Source organism: Corvus brachyrhynchos, unplaced genomic scaffold (genome assembly GCF_000691975.1).
Source record: "Corvus brachyrhynchos isolate BGI_N302 unplaced genomic scaffold, ASM69197v1 scaffold53, whole genome shotgun sequence".
Taxonomy (NCBI): Eukaryota; Metazoa; Chordata; class Aves; order Passeriformes; family Corvidae; genus Corvus; species Corvus brachyrhynchos.
In genome coordinates, this window is record NW_008237681.1 from 7,159,596 (window position 1) to 7,180,416 (window position 20,821).

The 20,821-nt window shown below is 40.8% G+C and overlaps 1 protein-coding gene across 4 annotated transcripts in view; it reads right to left on the reverse strand.

The window, feature by feature from the left end:
* CREB5 (cAMP responsive element binding protein 5) overlaps nt 1-20,821 on the reverse strand; it is a 257,525-nt gene that overhangs the window by 96,366 nt on the left and 140,338 nt on the right. The window contains exon 1 of one of the 4 annotated variants that reach the window (XM_017732166.1): nt 7,221-7,316. The exons of the other annotated variants lie outside the window; for them this stretch is intronic. Within the exon in view, the coding sequence (XP_017587655.1) occupies nt 7,221-7,267 (47 nt within the window). The 5' untranslated portion in view covers nt 7,268-7,316. Of the gene's footprint in view, nt 1-7,220; nt 7,317-20,821 lie in introns of those variants that run through there. 4 annotated transcript variants of the gene reach the window in all.

Sequence of the window (20,821 nt, forward strand, 5' to 3'; positions counted from 1 at the left end):
CACATCCAGCTCAATCCGATCTACACTCCGAAACATCCTGTTATTGGAGCACTGCGCTTTTAAAACAAGTCTCCCTGAGATAAAGAACTGTCTTTTAAGGGGAAAAAATAAGGAGGTATTAGAGCTGCAGCTGTCTGTGCTTTCAGTCAAGAACTTGTCCTGGGCAAGACCAGGTGAGACCAAAGTTTAAAACTCTGAAATGTAACACGTGCAGATGCCGGAGTATTATTGCCTGTTTTATCATTTGCTACTCTTCACACTTTCTGGGCATTTGCCCACAGAAACAAGTCAGAAGTAACAGAACCATTTAGAAGAGACACTGAATATCAAACAGAAAATAAAATGTACAAAGCTTAATCATCTTTCAGTGTATAGCAAGTGAGAAACTTATTCTTTTTCAAGACCTTTCTTTAATAACAAAAAAGGTATTTCTCAGCAAAAACAATTCCAAATTTCTCGTGAAAAAATTGTTGTCAAAAGCCCAAATTTTAACAATTACTGAGTCTCATTGGAAAGTTTTCAATCAGCCACACTTTGCTCTTCTAAGAAGACCTTTATAAATTCATGCTTTTCCAACTATCTCTATACTCATTTTTTTCCTATAACATTCACTTATTTTTGCATATTTTTACTAAGGTTGCTGGTAAGGATTTGTACTTTTCCTGAAGTACGTAATGCAGTTTTTTTACAGGGTTCTACAAAGTCTCATCAAAATAGTTTAAATGAAAAAATGGCTTAATTAATTACTAAAGATTAGAATATCTACTGAATATACTAGAATTGCAGTAGCTGGGAAAAGTTCTATACTGCACAAGATTAGTAAGTAAAAAGCCAAACTGAAGACTTAGGGATGCACAGCAATGTCCCCCTTTAACTGTTGCTTAAATTTTTACCCTAAATTTGATTTCTCGTTCTTAAAGAAAAACTTAAAATGTGAGGGAGAGCTGAGGAGTGCTAATAGAGTGTCAATTTCAAAAAGAAAGAAACCATCAATCAAGTTTATATACCAATATCACCACCTTAAGTCACGCAACTTGAAATCTTATTCAGGTGATAAATTCTTTCTGGTATGGATGCTTAGGAATAGCAGAAGTTAATTTTGCATTGCAGTCTCATAAATGGGGGCAGACAGACACACTCACACACACACCCCCCCCCCCCTACATACACAAACAGATTCACACATACAGAGATCTGTGTACCAGTCTGCACTTTGTGCAACACATCCCTCTTTCATATGAATGGCCACAGGAGATGCTTGTCAACACTGGATTCCGATGGCAAGGAATCTGGTGGTTGAGGCAAACTGTAAACTGAACCTTAATTTAGTGTTTATTTTGATTTTTCAGCCAATCTTATTTCTACATGAGTTTTCTAAAGAAACTCACTAATTCAAAGTAGATCAGAAAACTGAAAAGTATTCAGAGCAATGAGAATTCCTGCAGTCCTGTGATACAAGAGAAATAAGAGCTCATATCCTCAGCTGCAGTGAAAGAAAAGTTCATTTTGACCTGGAAACCAAATGATAACAAAGAACACAGTACTGGAACTTTTCTGACATGATATTCAGTTGCCTTAAACTGAGGTCAAGGAAGAATCTGGTCTAGTACATGTTTTTCTCTTCTGGTTTGTAAGACTTCATTTGGAAAAAACTAGCTCGTGTTAAATCTGACATATAAAATTACTGGTGTTGATGGGCTTTTCCAGTGTGGTAAAACATTCAACTGACATTACTTTTGACAGGGCTTGTGATAATGAACTTCTATTATTTTAGTTATTATTTTGTGGCTGCTAATGGGCACAGATTTATTATCTTTAGAAAACAGTGCCCATCTGAAGCACATTGCCCATATTCTTTATGGTCATGGAGCAGCACAAGAGTTGCAGATATCTGCAATAAAATTCTCCATCTTGTTATTTACATGAATATGTCTTGTACTCATACTAATAAAGAGCTTTAATATGCTTGACTAATGGTTGCAATTTTCCAAACATCCTGCAATGCTCTTGAACGAAAGATATGATGTTAAAATGAAGACCACCACAGAAAAACAGCTTGTACTGATCTCAGAGACTACAATTCTCACTCTCACTTAGTAGTTTTTACCAAGAGAATGGCTAGTTTTATTATAATGTTCAGAAATCTTCCAGTAAATTAAAAGTTGTATGTTTTCAGTGGAGATACTCATTTTAACACTGGAAGTTGATGCTACAAAGAAACATCAGGCCATAAAATAAAGAATGGAAGAGAGGATGGAATCAACAGCGTTCTGTTAAGTAAATTATACTTTCCTGGCTCTGTCAGGATTCAAAAGACCTAAAAAGCAAAATGTGTGTCACTGGGACTGAAAAATAAATCATGCTATTTTACAATCAAGGCTTTAAAAACGTGTTTGGAGGAAGTCGAGAGGGAGCAAGCACCACAACACAGAAATTCCATGCCACATTTAAAACAAACACAAGCACCCACGTAGAGAGGAAATCACACATTAATAGAGATCCAAGGTTCATCAGTCTCTGGGATCACTGTGGCTGAACAAGTAGTTTTCCAAGAGGGCACATTCCAAAGCTAGAGATGTTGAAAAATACGTGGGTGCTCAAAGGACTGAAAAGAGGATAGTTCCACAGATTTTATCCCAAGCCCATCAACTCAGCTCTCCCATTCACTGCAATAAGATTTGGATCAGGCTCAACATCCAAATGTAGTCCTCACTCACTAAAATTGGCTGGTCACACTGGAAACTGTTTGGGCGAGGTACCCCACCCATAAACAGAGCGTTTGGGGAGAGTACGGTAGTAAGCAACAAATAATTTGACTCTTTGCCAAGACTAGGGGTTGTGTCTCTTACTTTTTCACCCTCTGAGACAATAAAACAAGGGCTATAGTAAGGTAATATCTCTGAAGCAATCTAGGAAGGAATGCCAGATGAATGAGAAATAAGAGGATAAGGGTTCCTTCAATTTTGATGTTGAAAGTGGAAGAAATGACTAAGCAACTGAGTACAGAAAGCCACTAGTAGATGGATGCAGTGTTTCCAACAGCTCTTTGCTCTGGGATCTTGTAAGTAGGAAGAAGAATAGGAAGGAAATACAAACTTGAGTGTGGAAAGAGAGTTCCACTGTGGGAATTGCCACATCATCTAGGTGGAAGACAAAGATATGCAAGTCCATTTGCAGGAGAAAGAGAGCATAAACTGAGTTAAGTGGATATTAATGAACGCTAAACAAGGATGGCAAGCCTGCTCTGAACTTACAAATCACATCCGCATTAATACCAAATGAGTTCATTAAGATTAACATTATTATGATGAGTATCAAAGGGATTAAAAGAGATTATGGTAAATAAGGGAGTCAGATAGGAATGAGATGTAATTACCTTCCTATCTGGTTTATCTGTAGCTGCAGAGAAAGACCCAGCATTCACTTCACACTGGTGGAACCTAACTCACATTTTGATCTGAAGTGTAATTTTCAGCAAAGCTGATCTCAACAGTTTGGGCTGAACACGGCCCAGGCATGTGCAGGATGAACAAAAGAAGGGTGGGAAGGTGAGAGGAGAGAGAGATGGGGAAGGGCACAGGAGGCCACTTTGCCCCAGCACCCCCACCCAGGTGCAGGAAACAACTTGGTCTTCCTGCCTGCTGTGTCCAAAACTTGATGAGCTGCCAGCCCTGCCACCACCTCTGTCAAACACCAACACCTGACCTGCTCTGATACCAGCACTCATGACACCAGCTCTGAAAGCTTCTCTGGACTTCACAAACATCAACCAAGTCTTCCAAAAAAGGCTAAGGGAAAGGTCTCAAGTTAGAGCTAGGAAAACTGAGGAATTCAGGAGCAGAGGGATCACATTCAGTGAAATAAAAACAAGCTGTCTGATATTTACCTCTTCCTTTTGTACTGCAACTACAGAATTGGCATTCTTTTGTGCATGCAGAGACCAGCTAAAGAGCACCAAATTATGGCTTAAAATCACACAGCTTATAGAGCAGATATTCTGCCAATGCACACATTCAGCAATGCAGGCAGAAATGTTACTTGGGATCTTGGTGGGGAAAATTTACTGGGACTCGTCCAGCCGGGCTCTGCTCGGAGCAGATTGCCTTTCTTCACAGGCCGACCACGCACAGTTGGCTCTCCAGTGCAAACATCACTCCCAAGCTCTGGTGTGTTTGGCCTCTGGCTTGTTTGACAGGTTACATGTGCTTCTGAATATATCTTCTGATGCTCATTTTCAGAGCACTGTTAACATTTCTCTTGGCTGCTGTTTAAAAATTAGGTCCCTAAAGATATAATCCTTCAATAAGAAAATCCTCTTGCCAGAAGACCCAGCTTCAAATGTGGAACTTGACTGTCAGGGCTGTTGACCTCTGACCATGAAGCTGCAAGTCCCACACATTGGGTCCCAGCAGCTAGCAGCAGAGGAATCCAAATGGGCAGCTACTTTCCTTTTTTTGTTGTCCAAAAAGAACATGCATTTAAAAAGCACCTGTCCAGCACAACCAGAGCTGTCTGACTCTAATCTGGACAGTTCTACTTCATTAATTATGTGTTTTGTTGCTTCAACAACCAATATACATACATACATACATACATACATACATACACCTGTGTGTGTATGCATACGGAATTCACAACTGCAGCTTTCTGAAAGAAGCTTTTACAACTGTTTTTCCTGTGGTGCTGTGTTGAAATCAGTGAAGTAGCAGCAGTAAATTGTAACTTAGAGATGCAGTGCACTTCTGAAAGGCAAGAAGGATTTACTTCTTTACACCCTTTACCTAACTTCAGCGAGCATGAATCAGCAGGGTGGATAATTTGTGAAAGTTTAGGTACACAGCAGGGTCATCAGTCAGTCCACACCATCTAGAGCACCAAGATGTTCTCTTTTGCTGCCCTTCCAGACAGGTGACATGTTAATAGCTGGGACCAGACAAGTGAGACTCTGATCCCTTGTGGAATGCAATCCGATACCCAAAGACTCTCAGGACACGCTGCACAGCGTATTTTACGTGGTTTTATAAAAGAAATAGCAGGGATGCATTTCTGCAGAGGAAAGATGGAGTGTGACAGCCTGTTATCTTCTGCCCAGCATCTTGCAAGCATGGCTAGACACTATCCTAGGAAAACGCTGATGGACTTTTACTAAACAAAGACTCCAGCCACAAAAGGCAGGAAGGGAAGGAGTGAAGACAAGTCCATCCCAGCATCTAAAGCAGGCAGGCAAAGGAAAGAATCTACTAGGCTTTATTCTGATGGGCCGTGAAGCTGCACTTCCCAACATTTCTAGGAGAAAGTATGAGTCAGAAATCCTACGGGAACTCCTGCAGCAGCACAGCTCCCTCCTCAACCCACACCTCCCCAACAGAGCACTGCGCAATCCAATCCATATGGTGTATCTGCACTGCAACGTGGGCCAGGGCTGGGTGCGGCCTTACGTTGGGCTCTCAAATGATAAAAGTTTGGCCCGTGAGCGATTGTTTGTGCTTGAGCAGTTGACTGAGGAGCTTGAAAATCAGGGCACTTAGGGAAAACCTGTGAATAAAGTGCAGGAACATAACAGGTAGACATAAGACAGCTTTGCAGAGGGCTACCAGAGGGAAGGGAAGGCAGGAGCTGGCCACAGGCTCTTGTCTTGTTCAGGAAGAGAGCAGGAGGTTTCGCCACCAACCACAGAACAACACTGTTATTTGGCTCAGTTGGCCCCCAATACAGGTTGTAAAAAAATTAAAAAAAAAAAAAATCACGAAACCCCCAAGAGCATGTTTAAGGCTATCTTTAATTAACCAAGCAAATCTGTAGTCCACTGCAACTCCAGTGGACTTCAGTGCTTCCCCAGAGACAGAAATTCCCTTTGAAAGAGGCGTTTGTGAGAGTCATACCTTAAGAGCAGACAGCTCTTGACACAGAAACCTGATGCAGAGCTCGTCCGAGCAGAACGGGTATCCTCAGGACACCAACACACACCTGATAGCACACATTCATCCCACATCTAAACACAACCAATGCCCGAGCACGGGCTTAGTGTTAAACTCTGTGGCCCACCCTAAGGGCAAGGTACTCCCAGTGAACTCCGGGAAGAGCTACCTTTTCTCTCTCCACACCAGACCTAGAGACAGTTAGCTATGTGGAAAAAGACTGAAAGGTCTGTAGGGAGACTGACAGACTTAATAAGACAAGCACAGTGCTCTGTCCTGCAAAGGAAATCCATGTAGGCAGGTGCCCCAGGACCCTAGCAGCTCTAGAGAGCAGAACCGTGGCAGGAGGGGATCTGCTGTGCGGGGGCGGGACCTCCGCGGTTCCAGCTAAGGCAAGACAGCCACGAGCCCGGGGTGAGCTAAGGATCAGAATACTGCTGACAAGTGTTAGGGATGAAACGCTGAGCCTCGTTGGGATGAGCTCTGCAATCTGCCTCCCTTAAACGCTTTATTTTCTACAGCGGATTTCCAACAGTAGAAGCTTTTACTCGCTCTGCTAGGCAGAGGCTGAACTGCTTTCTTCAAACAGTTTCAAATTCGCCAGCCACGCTCGAAGAACCACCCCTTTTTGCCTTTCTCTTTTCTTTTCGCTCTCTCCGGGCTTCTTGTGAAAGCGACATCCAGTTTCAAGCTATTTTAAAAATATCAAAAAACCCCGGTGGAAAATAATTCGCAGCTGTGATAATATCACATTTTTTAAAATACCATAATATAGTTTTACTTTTAATAATAAAAGATAAAAAAGGGGAGTCTGTGAATAATTAGAGAGTGCAGTCTGAAGCCAGTTACAGTCACTGCAATTGATAATAAACTTAAAGCCCCTTGACAGCAGGTAAATGCTTTGCAACCCTGACCCCCTTCCTCTCACATTACTTAACAACCCTGCAGTTCCAGCATTACATCACCGTCCAAGCGATTGGTTCCTGCATTTTAACTCTCTCCCTGTCTCCTCCGATTAGGAACAACATAATGATGGGGGGGGTGGGGGGGGACACCAAACGACAACAAACTACCAAACTTCTCTCAAGTTTGCTGTGCTCCTTGTTTGGGTTTGGTCTGGTCTTAAAAACAGCTTCTGCTCCTAAGAGCTGAGGTTACACGCACCAGAAAACAAACTCTGTAGAAGTGGAAAAGAGTGGGAAAGGGGGACTCGGGAAGGGAGGAGGAGAGGAGGAGGAGGAAGGCGACGAGGGGGGGAAACTATATAGAAATCAGAAAAGGAAAAGAAAATTAAAAACAAACCTCATGGACATCACTGAGCCTGAATTCCCTGCTGAGGTGCAGAACATGAGAGCCCTGGAATGAGTGTATGTAGAACTTGAGCCAAAGCTTAACTAGCCCGAGTGAGTCATATCCTTCCCATTTGATTCCCGTCCAAGCGATGATGTAATGCCCTGGCCCTCTCCCTCGCTCCCGCTCGCTGCACTACCTCCCTCCTCCCCTTTTCTCCTTTTTAGCTCAGTGCTGGTGAAGTCACCATTTAAATCTGGCAGCGCTGAAGCAAAAACTTCAATGTAACCAAAACAGCCCCAGGCCAAGTTCCAGACGTACTGAGACTCGGTGGTGCAATTGCCATTGGAAACGAGTAAACAGAGAAAGAAACAGTGCTGCCTGCGAAGGGCCTGCGCAGCTGCCTGCCGGAGCGTAGGAAAACCCTGGGACCAGGGACGGGGCTGACACGATTGACCGGGGATCACCAGAAGATCCTGCGTCCCTCCAGAACGCCCGCACGGGAAGATGCGGCTATTGGAAAAGGAGGAAGACCGAGCCCGAGTTGCGGAGGGCAGCAGAGAAGCAGGGGAGCAGCGTGTATGGGGGGCGAGGGGTCTGGGAGGATGGAGAGCGTTGCTTTGCAGGTTATCCCTTAAACTGGGATTTCTCTGCCTCAGCAGAGCACAGCTGGAATTGAGCCCCAGCTTTTTGAAGGAAAACGACGGAGCTGTTTCTTGCACCGTATTCCTCCATATGCAAACACACAGGTGCAAGGCGGCTTCTTTCCCCTCAACAGAAAAAAGTACCAGGAAAGCCATACGGCACAGCAAGCTTATAACTAACTCACTGCGGTGCTGCTCTTATTGCCTTTCCAGTGTTTCTCTCCCAAGTCTGGGGGGTTTTTAAGCATAGAGAATGTTTCTAAATGGAACTTATAATCAACTTTTACGCACGCAGGGATAAGCTATTGTGGTGCAAAGTCCTCTGCCTCATCAAAGTCCTCCTGATGTTAAATGCTACAGTGGTCGTGGCTGAAAAACCTCTCGCGTCCTCCCTCACAGAGGGCTTTCTCACTGTTCATCACTCCCAACTGATTGTAGTCAATGCAGTACCAAGCAGTTGGTCCACAACAGAAGGCAAAGCCTAAGTAATAATAATAATAACAACAATAATAATAATAAATTAAAATGTCTAAGCACTTATAGCATCCCTGAGCAATCCAAAGACTAATAGTTTCAACATCAAACTGCAGATGTTATGTATTAATGGCACGTGAAACACCGTAGAAGCATTTAAAAGTGTCTCCTTTCTTTATAGATTGAGAACTATTTCACAAAGCCACTTCGCCTCATATCTCAGAGTGAAACTCAGTCTTCCAACACTCAGTGGATGCACTTATGCCCCCCAAATTTAGAAAACACTAAGAAAACAGCAAAGTCACTGTGCTTTCTTTTCTTCTTTATGATGATGTGAGTCTATGGAGAATCAATTTCTATTGCCCAGCAGCATTTTACCACACTGGGGTTTTTTTGGGGTGAGTTCTTTAATTGATCACAGCAGCAATGCAAGAGAGATTATTGTGAAGTACCAAAGTCTCCTCCTGAGGATACTCCTACGGTTTTAAATTATGCTTAGAATATATTTCTACGGATCAAAACTATTAGCGTCTGTCATGGTTTGGTCTTGAATTCACATAGATTCAGTCATGAATTCAAATGATATTTTGTTTAAGATATGTATGGTTTTTACAGACAGAATGAGAGGAGGAGAAAACTAAGGGTTTGTCCGATTCAATTAAAAATAACAGTTCTCCACAGCAGCCTGACCTGCTGGATGACATCCTCAATTGATATTGATGCTGCAGCCACTCAGAGTGACACCTTTATCAAGCAAGGCAGCTCTGAATTAGAGGTGATCAGCCATAATTATTACTGGCGCCACTGAAGCCTGTGGCTTGACAGCATCAGATGTGGTTGTTATAAAGTTTGGTCCATTGTGTCAATGGCCTGTATAACTCATTTATGTCTGAATTACCAGCTATTGATTTTTTGTCTTCTGTCATGTAATAAAATAAAAGTTAGATCATTCCTAAAGCCCTCTTTTAATTCCAGCCTGGCTGATAGTTTCATTTTAAGCTTACCCCCAGCCCCCCCTTCTCCCTCTCAATTTAAAAAAATGCAACTTCCACCCCTTTTTCTGGGCATGTCTAAGAGGTCATCTTCCCTCCTTCCTTCTTTTTATTTTGTCTTCTTACATTTACACTGCTGTGCATGTCTAAGAGGTCATCTTCCCTCCTTCCTTTTTATTTTGTCTTCTTACATTTACACTGCTGGATTACACAGCTTCTGCTCATTCAGTTATGCCACTGACATTGCTATAAACTTTGTCATGGGCCCAGGACAGATCCCTGGCTCAGAACACGGGAATGTGGCTACAACCGAGCCACGACTTTAAATCTGCAGGTCCAGTTTTGCAAAGAAGGAAGCTGACAGCTAAAGAGAAAAGGATTACCCTGAGCAACTCGGGTTACCATGGGTCTGCTTGTGCATATATATCCATTCCTACAGTCTTTGGGCCTCTTCTCACTCTTCTGAAAAACCCACATTTCTACCACCGTAGATATTCGAAGCAAAATGCAACCAAAGAGATGATGCAGGAGCTGCAGGGTAGTTGTCATCCTGAGGCTTTGAACACTTGCCTGGCAGCTGTGCTCTTTCCAAAAGAAAATTTTATTCACCAGAAGCAATAGCAGATCCCCTGCCCATCTGTGAGCATCTTAACCATAATATCACAGGAGTGACTGCATGTGTATGGCAAATGGCTCTTTTAGTTGTTACTACTTTCATAGACATAAACTCAGAAGAATGTAACTGCTTTCAAAACAGTGTTTTACTGAAGGTATTTTCAGGAGTAAGAGCATTTTCTGAAATGAACAAGAAAGATCAAAGCAGTCTGAGCTACTGATCATTTCTAAATTACTTATTTATACTGAAGTCCTATTTCAAGAAATAAACTGTTTTAAAACAGACATCATGATACAAAGGAATTAAAAACTTATTTGTTCTTGCTGATGGGAAAACAGAAAGTTCTTTCCAGGCAGGTATCTCCAAAGCCTATTGATTTTTTCTTCCCCCTAACAGGAAACACTGTTTTCCCCTTTTCCTTCCTGTGACAGACCAGTTAATGATAAAGAATATCCTGTGCTCAGAGGAAATTCCACTTGTATGCAAGAGCTCCCTCTTTATCTGTTTACTTGTCTGTCTTTTCATTCTCCCCCCATTCCAACCCCAGCCTTAAATTTCCATGTTCAACAAGAATAGGGCTGTTGTTATGAGAGTTATGGGATGTTTTAATTCTAATGGGAGTCTTCTTCAAACTAGGGCCCTGGCCAGGACAGTTATGACTCCAGCTTAGCTGTCTAGTTCAGGAATTCTTGCAACACCCTCCCTGCAGAATGTTTCATCCTTGGGGAAAGGGTGGTGGGGCACACCACAGATGTTTGGTGTAACTGAAACTTGACAAAAATCACTGCTTCTGCTGAAAGTTTCCAGTCTCAACAACCAGAAAGCTCTGACTTTTAAGAGCCCAAACGTCAGAGTGCACTGGGATTATCCCAAATGCGTATTGTGACAAAGAACTGGGTGTACTGCAGTTGAGATTGTGGATGGACAAATCACAGGTCCTACATGCATTTTAGGTGAGTGTGCCTCATCCAGCCCTTGGGACTGACTTTTGCCTATGTCAATCAGTGGCCCAAAGCATCAGCAAAGACCATGTGGATGAAAGCAGTATAACCTGATTATTTTTTTCCTCCACTGCTTGGCTCTTAAAGAGGCTTGATTAAGAAAATATTCTGTAATAGTGGTCCTGCACTCAGGAAAGTCTCATTTTCATTCTGACATTATTTTTCATTTCTAACCCAAGAGCCTTACAGTCCCTGTGGAATTAAAGAGGCCAGATAATTTCAGGGTTAAATAAGCTTTAATGACTATCACATGTATGGAACCTTAAACCCAGTATTAAAAATTATTTTTTTAAAGTGGCATCTCTTCCTTTTTTAATTTAAAATAACCATCCAGGTGGTTTCCTAAGGATTTCTTTGCAAATTGCTTCCAGTGAACCTTTTCAGTTACAGACCACTGCAAACCCATGTGGTGGTATTCAGCATTTAGTTCAACTTGGGTGTCCCATGTTTTTGTAGTGGACAGAAGGACTGTCTGCACAAGTGTCTGCACAGGGAGGCTGTTGGAGAAGGCTAGCTGTCACTAGCAGGGACACAAGAAAGAAAATATCCACAATTTCAGAAGAAACTAAAAGAAAGCAGCGTTAAGAGTGGATTCTTCAAGTTACTCATAAGAAAATGGGGCACATGTTCCCAAGTCACTTTGGTGCTCTAGAAAAAGACATTCTTTGTTTAAGAAGACTCAGATCAAAGCACTCAGCATTGAGCTGTATCAAAGGTTTTCCTATGAACTCTCCAAGTTGTAATGAAATAAAATATCTGGAAATATCTTTTGTGAGAACTGCCCCAGATTTCTTGAACATAAGCACTGTAAGACACTGGAATGGATGAAGTCTAAATGAAACCTGGAACAAAGATCTCCCACTTTCACACACATCCTCAAACGTGCAGCTACACTAGAAACACCTCACTGAAAATATTTAAGGATGAAGAACTGCCAAAATTTGGGTCCAACTTCTCTGGAGACAGAAATGTGCAATGGGCATGATGGCCAGTAGACTTCCCCAAATCATTTCGGCAATGAATCTTCAAGAATGGTCTCAAGATAAGAAATGCTTTCCCATTAACAGTTCTAAGCACGTTAAAGGCACTGGGGATCATGGGGATTTTGTGCTGGGAACACTCAACTACTAAGAATAGAACTGCCTACAAATAGCCATCAGCCAGTGGCAAGTGGCTGACCTGGAAGTGAAGAGCCTTGTATCCAGTTACATATCACTGAGTCGTGCAGTATGAGCAGCCTCCTCTTTATTGGAGCTGTAAACCACAAATACCTAAGACAACAATGTAGCAATTTATGCCAAATAATTAATAATGTTTTAGATTTCTGTAGAACCTTTTACCCTGAAAGATCCCAAAGCATCTTGCAGGCCAGCCACTGAAAGTCATGTGGTGCAATTACCCCCAACATGAGAGATCGCAGCCAGCCAGCCAATGGCACAGGAGTGCAGAGGGGAGATGTTGACTAAGGACAGAAGCAAACAGCTGCAATTAGGTAAAAACCATCGTGTAATGTTTACTATTCATGCACAGTGAATATGAGGTTCCCTTGCCCCACTGTGATTCTAATTACTCTAACAGATAATTAGTATGTGCTAGTTAAATTGTGGAGCCACTGCTCTTTTTAGAATTGCTTGAAGAAGCTTTGCCATACATCTACACTAACTATTTTGACTCTAGATCTCAAGTATCTTCATCTTTAGTCAAAACTCTACAGGCTTTGTCTTGGACACAGTGAAAAGTTTATAACATATAGCTGCATCTCAAAGATTTTAACAGGTAAAAGGATCTGGTTTTGATGCTCTTTCCTCATTTTACTTCTAGCAGACAGAAAAGTAAGCTGAAATAGCAACATTTGGATTAAAAGAGCAAATTTATAATGCTGTAATTAAAAATATGTGCTCTGAAGTGCAGTATGGTAAGCATTGAAAAATAAATAGTACAGCTCTAAAACAAATTTTAGCACTGAACCAAATTTTATTCTGCCCCTAAACTGTCATCTACATGCATTTTTGTTAGCTCTCATCTTTATTTTTCAGCCTGATAGCAATAACTAATATTCTAATGAAACTTATTTTAAAAATAGGCAAGTATCTGGAACTCAGTTCCAACTGGAAGAGGAAAGTGCTCAGACTCAGGTCAACCTCATTACAGCAGGACAAATTCATAGTGCTATCTGATAAAAACATACACAAGATAACTTGTTTTTAAAGATACGCCCTCTTTTGTTAGTAATCCAGCTGAAAGTACACTATTTCCTCCTTGAAAATGAACAGCTATAACCGTCCACAAGGAAATCTTTTCCAGACTCTTGCTGAACAAACTGACTTAAGCTTTGGAGTTCCATGAATTACAAGTAGCCTAGTAATTCTGTTGATCCTGGCTCATCCTCACACACAGGCTTTACAGCATTCAATCACTATCAGGATGATGAAAATTCATGATCCAAGAGGTACCATTTTTAACTTGGCTTTATCCAAGAATCTGAATTTAATTTACATCCAGAATCTCGACACCTAAATGCCTGCCTCTTTTTGTGTGAATTAGAATTTTTTAATGTTTCTTAAAAACCACACAGGTCTGCAGCACAGAAACTGAGATGCAGCCACAACCAAGGGCCAGCCTGCAATTCCCTGTTTGCAGTGACTCTTGCTGAAACATAATGTGATGCAAAGTTTCCAGTGTCACAAGTCAGTCATAAAAATTAAAACTCTGTAGTTGGTAACATAAAGCTATTACATGACTAGATGTTTTTAAAGGGAATAATTAATGTATTTTCCTTTTTCTTTTTTAATAGGAGTTAACCAGGAAATCCCATTTCAGTTTCCTTCGTAGGAACTTCTCCAGCCATAGATTCATTATCTGATAGATCCTTTCTGAAATCAAGTGAGGTCCATCTGTACCCACTTATGGTTTTAATATTTACATAGTTGTTTAGTCTTCCAATGCTTTTCTTTTCAAAATGTGGCTATCTATTAACTCCAAACATATTAAAACCAAACAGATGTATTGCAGACACCCAAATACATCCTTGCAGGACTCACTGGAAAGCATCTGCATTTTACTGACATCAGAGTTACACCACTAGTTTTACTGTGATGATAAATGAAAGAGAAATAATTTCTTAACTTTACTTTCACATTCTGTGGTGCAGGATGCTGCTTTAGTTTCAGCATCAGTTTCTATGAACCAAAACAAAGCTTTTCCATTCTTGTATAAAAAACCCCAAACAAACTCCAGAATGAAAAAGTATCTATACAAACACGCATGTACTCTGAAGTACACAGGGAGCATGCACACATTCCACACAAACTGCTTCTACTAGATTTACACAGTCTTCTGCTTGGATACCCTCAACACTAGCTTGTTCCTGCTGCTGTACAAACCCAAGTGGTCGTGCTTGTCCTTAGTGGCTGCAGCCCATGTCAATAAGGCACTTCCATAAATTCTGTATTGGAAAAAGTGCACCTTGTTGAATAATAATCCACAATTCAATTTGAAGAAAAACAAACAAACTAGGTTTTAAAGTTGTTCAAAGAGAAAAAATATATCTATTATGGAAACAGGATAAACAGATTAAAACAATGATGACTAACTCATCCGAGAACCTGCGGAGTTCGCTCACAGCCCAAGATAGAACATAAGTGAACATTTCTGTGATTGTAACTGAATAGTTTTGATGCAAGAGAAGCAGCCCTTCAGTCAGTTTCTCCTCTTAGCTGGGATCTGTCCCTTCAGTTTTTAACCTTCCAAACCCTTAGCCTTTACTCTTTCTCTCTTGTCTGCCCAAAACTTTCCCTTTCTTTCCTCCTTCCTACAGTCTTCATTCTTTATGTTCAAGATTCTGTGTGTTAATTATTCTGCATGGAGTGCTAACCTGAATTTAACATGGAAACACTTCAGGGCTTATATATTCTTGCAATTGCTTCATAACCAGAACATATGTCTCACCACCCTGCACGTCAATAGTTGCAACATCATTTTCTCTGGCTTTTACCAGTGTAATTGTACCTCTTTCATATCTGCCCAGGCTTCTGCTGCAAGGACCTTTTTCCCAGCCCTTTCTGCTGAACATGCCAACCCTGTGTGTGTATCCTTTAACCAGCTAAGTTTTCCTCCTGCAACCTTCTACCACCTTCCCTAGAATATTTTCATCAGTATTAAAAGTCAGCTCCAGATGAATCCACCATGCCAGTCTAATACCTCCCATCCCCTCTGGAAAGCCATGTTCCTGATGCAGTGTTATTTACAAGTACTAGTTCCTAGGAAATGAGCAGATCATCACAGAAGCTTGCTGCCACTCCATGACCACTTAACCACAATCCATGAGCCCTCCTCCTACACAGACATTTCCAGAGGATGATCTCCCAGCTTCTTCTTCTGCTTCTAGAAATTTTTATTAGTCCCCCCAGGCACAACCTTGCATTTTTTAATACTGCATTTCATTCCATTGCCATTATATCAGTACTCAAAGCTCATCTATGTTTTTTGGGTTGGTTTTTCTTTTTTGTTCCTTTTGTATGATATCCAGGTCCATCTCGGTATTGCCAATGTCTCCAAACCCTGCGTCACCAGCCCTACTTGTTATACTTCCACTACCATCATTAATGATAACACTAAACCAAATCAGGACTATTCTGGATGCTGTGTAGCCCCACAAGCAGCCTCCCCCCGCCTGGCACTTTCCCTTTCAACACCACCCAGTTCTCTCCCCTCCAGCAAACCCCATTTTCAAGCACATCGAGTGAAACCCACCTGTCCTATTTCCTAGGACAGACTCCTCCACATTAGCTGTAGCTGTCAAGCAGTCTGCAGCTGTCAGCAGCTTTTACTGAGTGGGAATTCATTAGAGTGAATAAGAGGACAAAGTTTACCCTTATTTACAGGTTTGCTCTCAGCCCTGCCTAAAATTTCTCTTGGCTGACAGAGTGTGATAAGCAACTTATTGTAAAGTTTTAAAGAGAAAAAATGTTTTAATTACAACGGAGATAAGTAGTTGCATTAATACTACTAGAATATTTAAGCAGTATTTCAGATGTCTGCTGGCACTCAGCACGTTTTAGAGAGGAATTTTACATCTGTGCTCCACAGTCCTGAGAAGCTGCTTGCACTGTGTACCATTTTGCTCCAGTTATGCTTGTTATTAGGCAGTATCATTATGTACAATTTTCAGTGTTCCTAAAAGGGATTTCAATAATGTCACAGGAAAAAATGGATGGTTTGTTTACTTGATTAATGTCGTGATCTGTGATTACAAATCTGTCTACTGTTGCTTTCACAGGAAATTATTTCAAGAACTTCACTTCTGGGTGTTGCTTAACATCCAGCACTGACTCCACTATAAACTCATACACATGATTTATCTGGTGGCCAGCATGTGTGGGAGGAAAGATCTAGGAGTCTGACAAAACTCTTCACTCCCTCTAACTTTCAGGCCATCAGATGTAGAAATCTAGGTTATTACACTTCTAAGCCTGTTTGTAAATCTTCAGCCAACGCAAACAATTAATATTGAGCTAAGTGGGTGCAAAATGAAAGTGATTAGGCACATCTTTTTTTAAAAAAATTATATGCACATATTTTACTAGCTTTAAATGTTAAACCAGCTGATTACATCATACCAACACAGTAAAAATTACTCCAAGGTAACCTAGGAAACTGTTTTTACTAAATAACAACTGAGTCCCTTCATTTAATCTCAATTCACACAGAACACAAGTTTAGCTGAGTCTCCCTTCCCAGCGATCTCATGCCGTTTGCTCAGAGCGGCTGGGATGCTCTTGCTGTTGGTTCGTAGGGCAAAGCTCTCTGGAGACTGCAGCGAGGCTCTCTCAGATGAGGGGCCCTTGTCTGTTGGATGTGCTATTCTTGGTGGCTTGCCAGCAGCCTCAAATTTGGCAAGGTTCAGAGCACAAGCTACAGTCTGGTTGCTTGATTATCATGAATGTTATTATTTTTATTGGTCAGTTAATATGTCTTCACTTTCTCGTATTTTTATTTTGCCTTGATTACCCGTGTTGGCTATTCTGTGTCTCCAGCCTAAGGAGACATAAAGATGGGCAGCCCTTGCAGCCATCACATAACTTTTACCTGGGACAGCTTATAAGATTCTTGGTCCTCTATATTTTGGAGTCAAGTCAGAAAATTTCTATTCAGTTGCATCTCATTCCTTAGCTGGTCAGCATTTCCATAGTGCTCAAACAAAAACATATTAAATACTTGCAAGTACTGTAAAAGAAATGCAAGCTGCAGCTACCAAAAAGCAGCTCCAAGGATTTAGTCAATCGAGAGCCAATCAGGTACACACAAAGGAAAACCAGGATTAATTCTAGGTTGTGACTGTTTTGATTTCACCTGCCTCACTGCTGTGCTCATAATACCCATATGTAGGGGCTTACCTCTCACAAACACATACCTAGATAACATAAATTATCATACAGAAAGCATTATGCATATATAATAAATGTGATTATGTAAAAAGATAAAGCTGACTTTTTTAAAAGATGCAGGATGAATGACATGAAAACTTATGTTGACAGTTGTATCTTCATTTTCATTCTCTCTCCCTTTTTTAGTTACTTTTAAAAACTTCCAAAACTTTCCCTTTTTAGGCTGAAATACTGCAGGCCTGGTCTTTGCCAGATAATGAATATCTTAAAAAATATTTCCTTAAACCATTTTGTCTGTCTTTTATAAGGATAGCAAAATGTGTAAAAAGTTGTACAGTCAGAAATCCTGGGAACAAAGTTGAACTTTGCCATGAAAGCAATCCACTAAAAAAAATGCTTAAAAGGGCACTGATAAAAATTAGATTTTATTTGGTGAAGCCCTTGGAAGTTTTGTTTTGTTTAGGCCAATTATATTTTCCCCAAGTTTTCTCCCTAAGCTTGAAATCATGCACCTAAGGAAAACAACTCCATTTTTCATTTCAGCTAACCTGGCTTCTATAAAAAATTATAGAAAGAGAAAGGTCTGTAAAGTGCAGAGTGCTAGTGAATTTAGAAACAAGCATGGATGAGAGACAGGTTGATATACTGTCTGAAACACAGCTCAGCCTGTTCCCAAGAAATGTTTTCATATAAGAGCTTTCTGGTTTGTCTTCTTCACACATATATTTGATCTAATCTGTTGGCTATCCTGGTCTATGATGCCAATTTTATTCTTCCTGTTCTCACTTACTCGGCCTACTCTAGTCTACATTTGTGACCTTTGTAGTCCTTCTGCTCCCTTCCACCCCATCTCTTCCCTTGAGATAAGGCTCCTTGAAGTCTCATTCTTCTTTTTCCTGAGCAAAACCTCCCAACTTAGTTCACCAAACCACTGCTCTGCTTTTTACAAATCCCACCCAAGTCACATCTTTCATATTGCCTCTCTGCATTGAGTTAATAAGAAGTAAAACCAGCACAAGGAAACATCTGAGTTATCTTCTCTGCCTAAACATATTTCCATTGAGCTAAGCTTTCTTTCCTGCATACAAATCTGCTCTGCCTCAGTAGTCTTGCCTCTCACTCAATAGTCTTGCAAACAAAATTATAGCATTTGGAAGCAGCCAGGTCCACTGTAACTTCACAGACTGCTTTTTAAAAAAGCTTACTTTTAGCATGTGCCAGGTAGCATTGTAGGCAGCAGGCAGAAAATGGACTGAAGGGTCACAGAAGGGAGGTAAATAGAAAAAAATAACATGGATCCCTTTTTCATCAGAATAGTTTTAATGACTGATAAAATTAATATGTTTTACAGTCTAAACTGTTGCTAAAAATGTTTTTCAAACATTTACCACAAGGTGCCAGCAGTTCTTTAATGCTTTTTTATTTTCAATTCATGCTGTATACACTCAGAGCAGGGGTACAATGAGGCAAAGACTGCAGACAGGGAAGTCATAAGAGGTATTAATGCCAGGATCAGAGACTGTTCATAGAAAACAAGACATGTATTAGGGCTAGTACCTATACTAGTACCTTTCAAAGAGCACAAAAAAAAAAAAATGTCAAGTTTAGTAATTTGGACAGAGGTTTAAAGTATGCTAGTTTGTAGTTGTTTGGGGTTTATCTGTACTTTTGAAACCAAACCGACTTTAATAGTCCACCCTATAGTGAGGATACTCAGCTACCAGTGTCTGTTTTGCCTGACTCTTATCCCCTGCAAAAGTTAGAGAGAGGGAGCAAATACCTCCTACAATGTAGCAGCATCCACTCTCTTAAGATTATAACTCTTCCTAATATTGGGAGACTTGTACAGTACTGCTGTAAGCTACCTACCGGAGGGGGGGGACATGTTGCCTAGAATGAGAAAATGAGGTGTGTTAATGCAAAGACATCTACCATTTGTGAATTTATGAATAATAAAATATCAATAAGGACTTACTGCAGTCAAGTGGAATTGCATTCCAATTAATGTTAGCTGTACAGTGTTTATCCTAGTACTCACTTCTATTAAACAACCATGTTGATGAAATTTAGCAACATTTAAGTATCAAAGCCAGACTTTCAACAGTTAAATCAGGGTAATTCAGAACTGAAACAGCAGAACTTAAGAGAGGCTGCCTTCCTGCTCTGTTTTATTACATTTTCAATGTCACAGCTATATGTGAATGGTTATTATAAAAATTACCTCAAAGTATACATACATGTTATATACACTCCATTAAGTCTTAATATTTTATACATATGCAGCTCTTTCCACTCAGAAAGGCTCACAAAGCAATTTACAAACAATATATGCAGAACTAACTTGAGACATTTAATGCAATATGGTCTCCCTTCATAGAGATACATGACTAAACATCCCCAATGAGTAATATGGCCAGCAGCCATAACAGCCTCAGGCTGTGATCTGGTCTGCTCTCATAAGCTAAACAGGGTTGGTCTTGGCCAAATGCATTTGGGAGCCCTCCAAGGAAATCCCAGGGTGCTTCAGGAAGCAGAGCTGGTGATTCAGTAGGTGGCACACTTCCCCTGGAGTCAGCTCTGAACCAACCACTCCAGCGGAAACCTTGGTAGGTGCAACACCATTAACCAAATGGGATTTCAGGCAGGATCCTCAGCTGAGACGGGTCATTTGTCACACTGTCATGATTTATTAGTGATGCTATGGATTCTGCAATTAAAAACAAAGAAGTCGCTGCTGCTGAGCAATCCCCTCTGCAGAGTTCCCTTAGTTTGGATAAGCTGAAAGAATTTATTTCTAGCTTTTTCAGTGGCAAACGTGTTTCAAATGGGAACCATCTGTAAGTGTTGCAGGACATTTTGGTCTTCACCAACAGCAAGTGAATTTTTTATTTCCTACCCAAATTTTTGAATATGGGTGTATGAATCCTTTCCTTTGCTTCAGTATGTCCAATTGGAAGTACCACATCCACTTTTAGGTACTGTTCCTAGCTAAAGGGGGATCAGGGAGAGGAGAAGCCTTTGGACAGCTGGAGAAATACTTTGAAGTCTAGAAGATGACGAAGGATGGACTGAGCAACCTGGTTGTTCTCTTGAAGACAAGGCAGAGGGTGGACATAATACATTTTTAAATACACAGCAGGCAGCTGGAGACAGAAAGAAGAAATAATATCTCTCTCCATTTCTATATTAGGTAGAATCAAAAATAAAAGGATCTTTTGCTTTTGCATCAGGGAGGGCTTGGGATGGGCCTGAAAGAAAAACTTGTCTCAAAGTGAACAGAGTTAAGCACAGCAATAGGATGTGTGCTCTGCATTTCTGGAGGTTGTCAAAAACACATTAAAGATATTTCTGTCAGAAATGATGTAGATGTTACTTAATCCTACTTTGGGCAGAGCACTGGATGAACACTTGAAGTTCCCTCCAGCCATATAGCTCAATAATTCCATAATTTTTATGAAAGCAAAAGATTTATAGCTTGGGGATTACAGACTTCTTCCTAT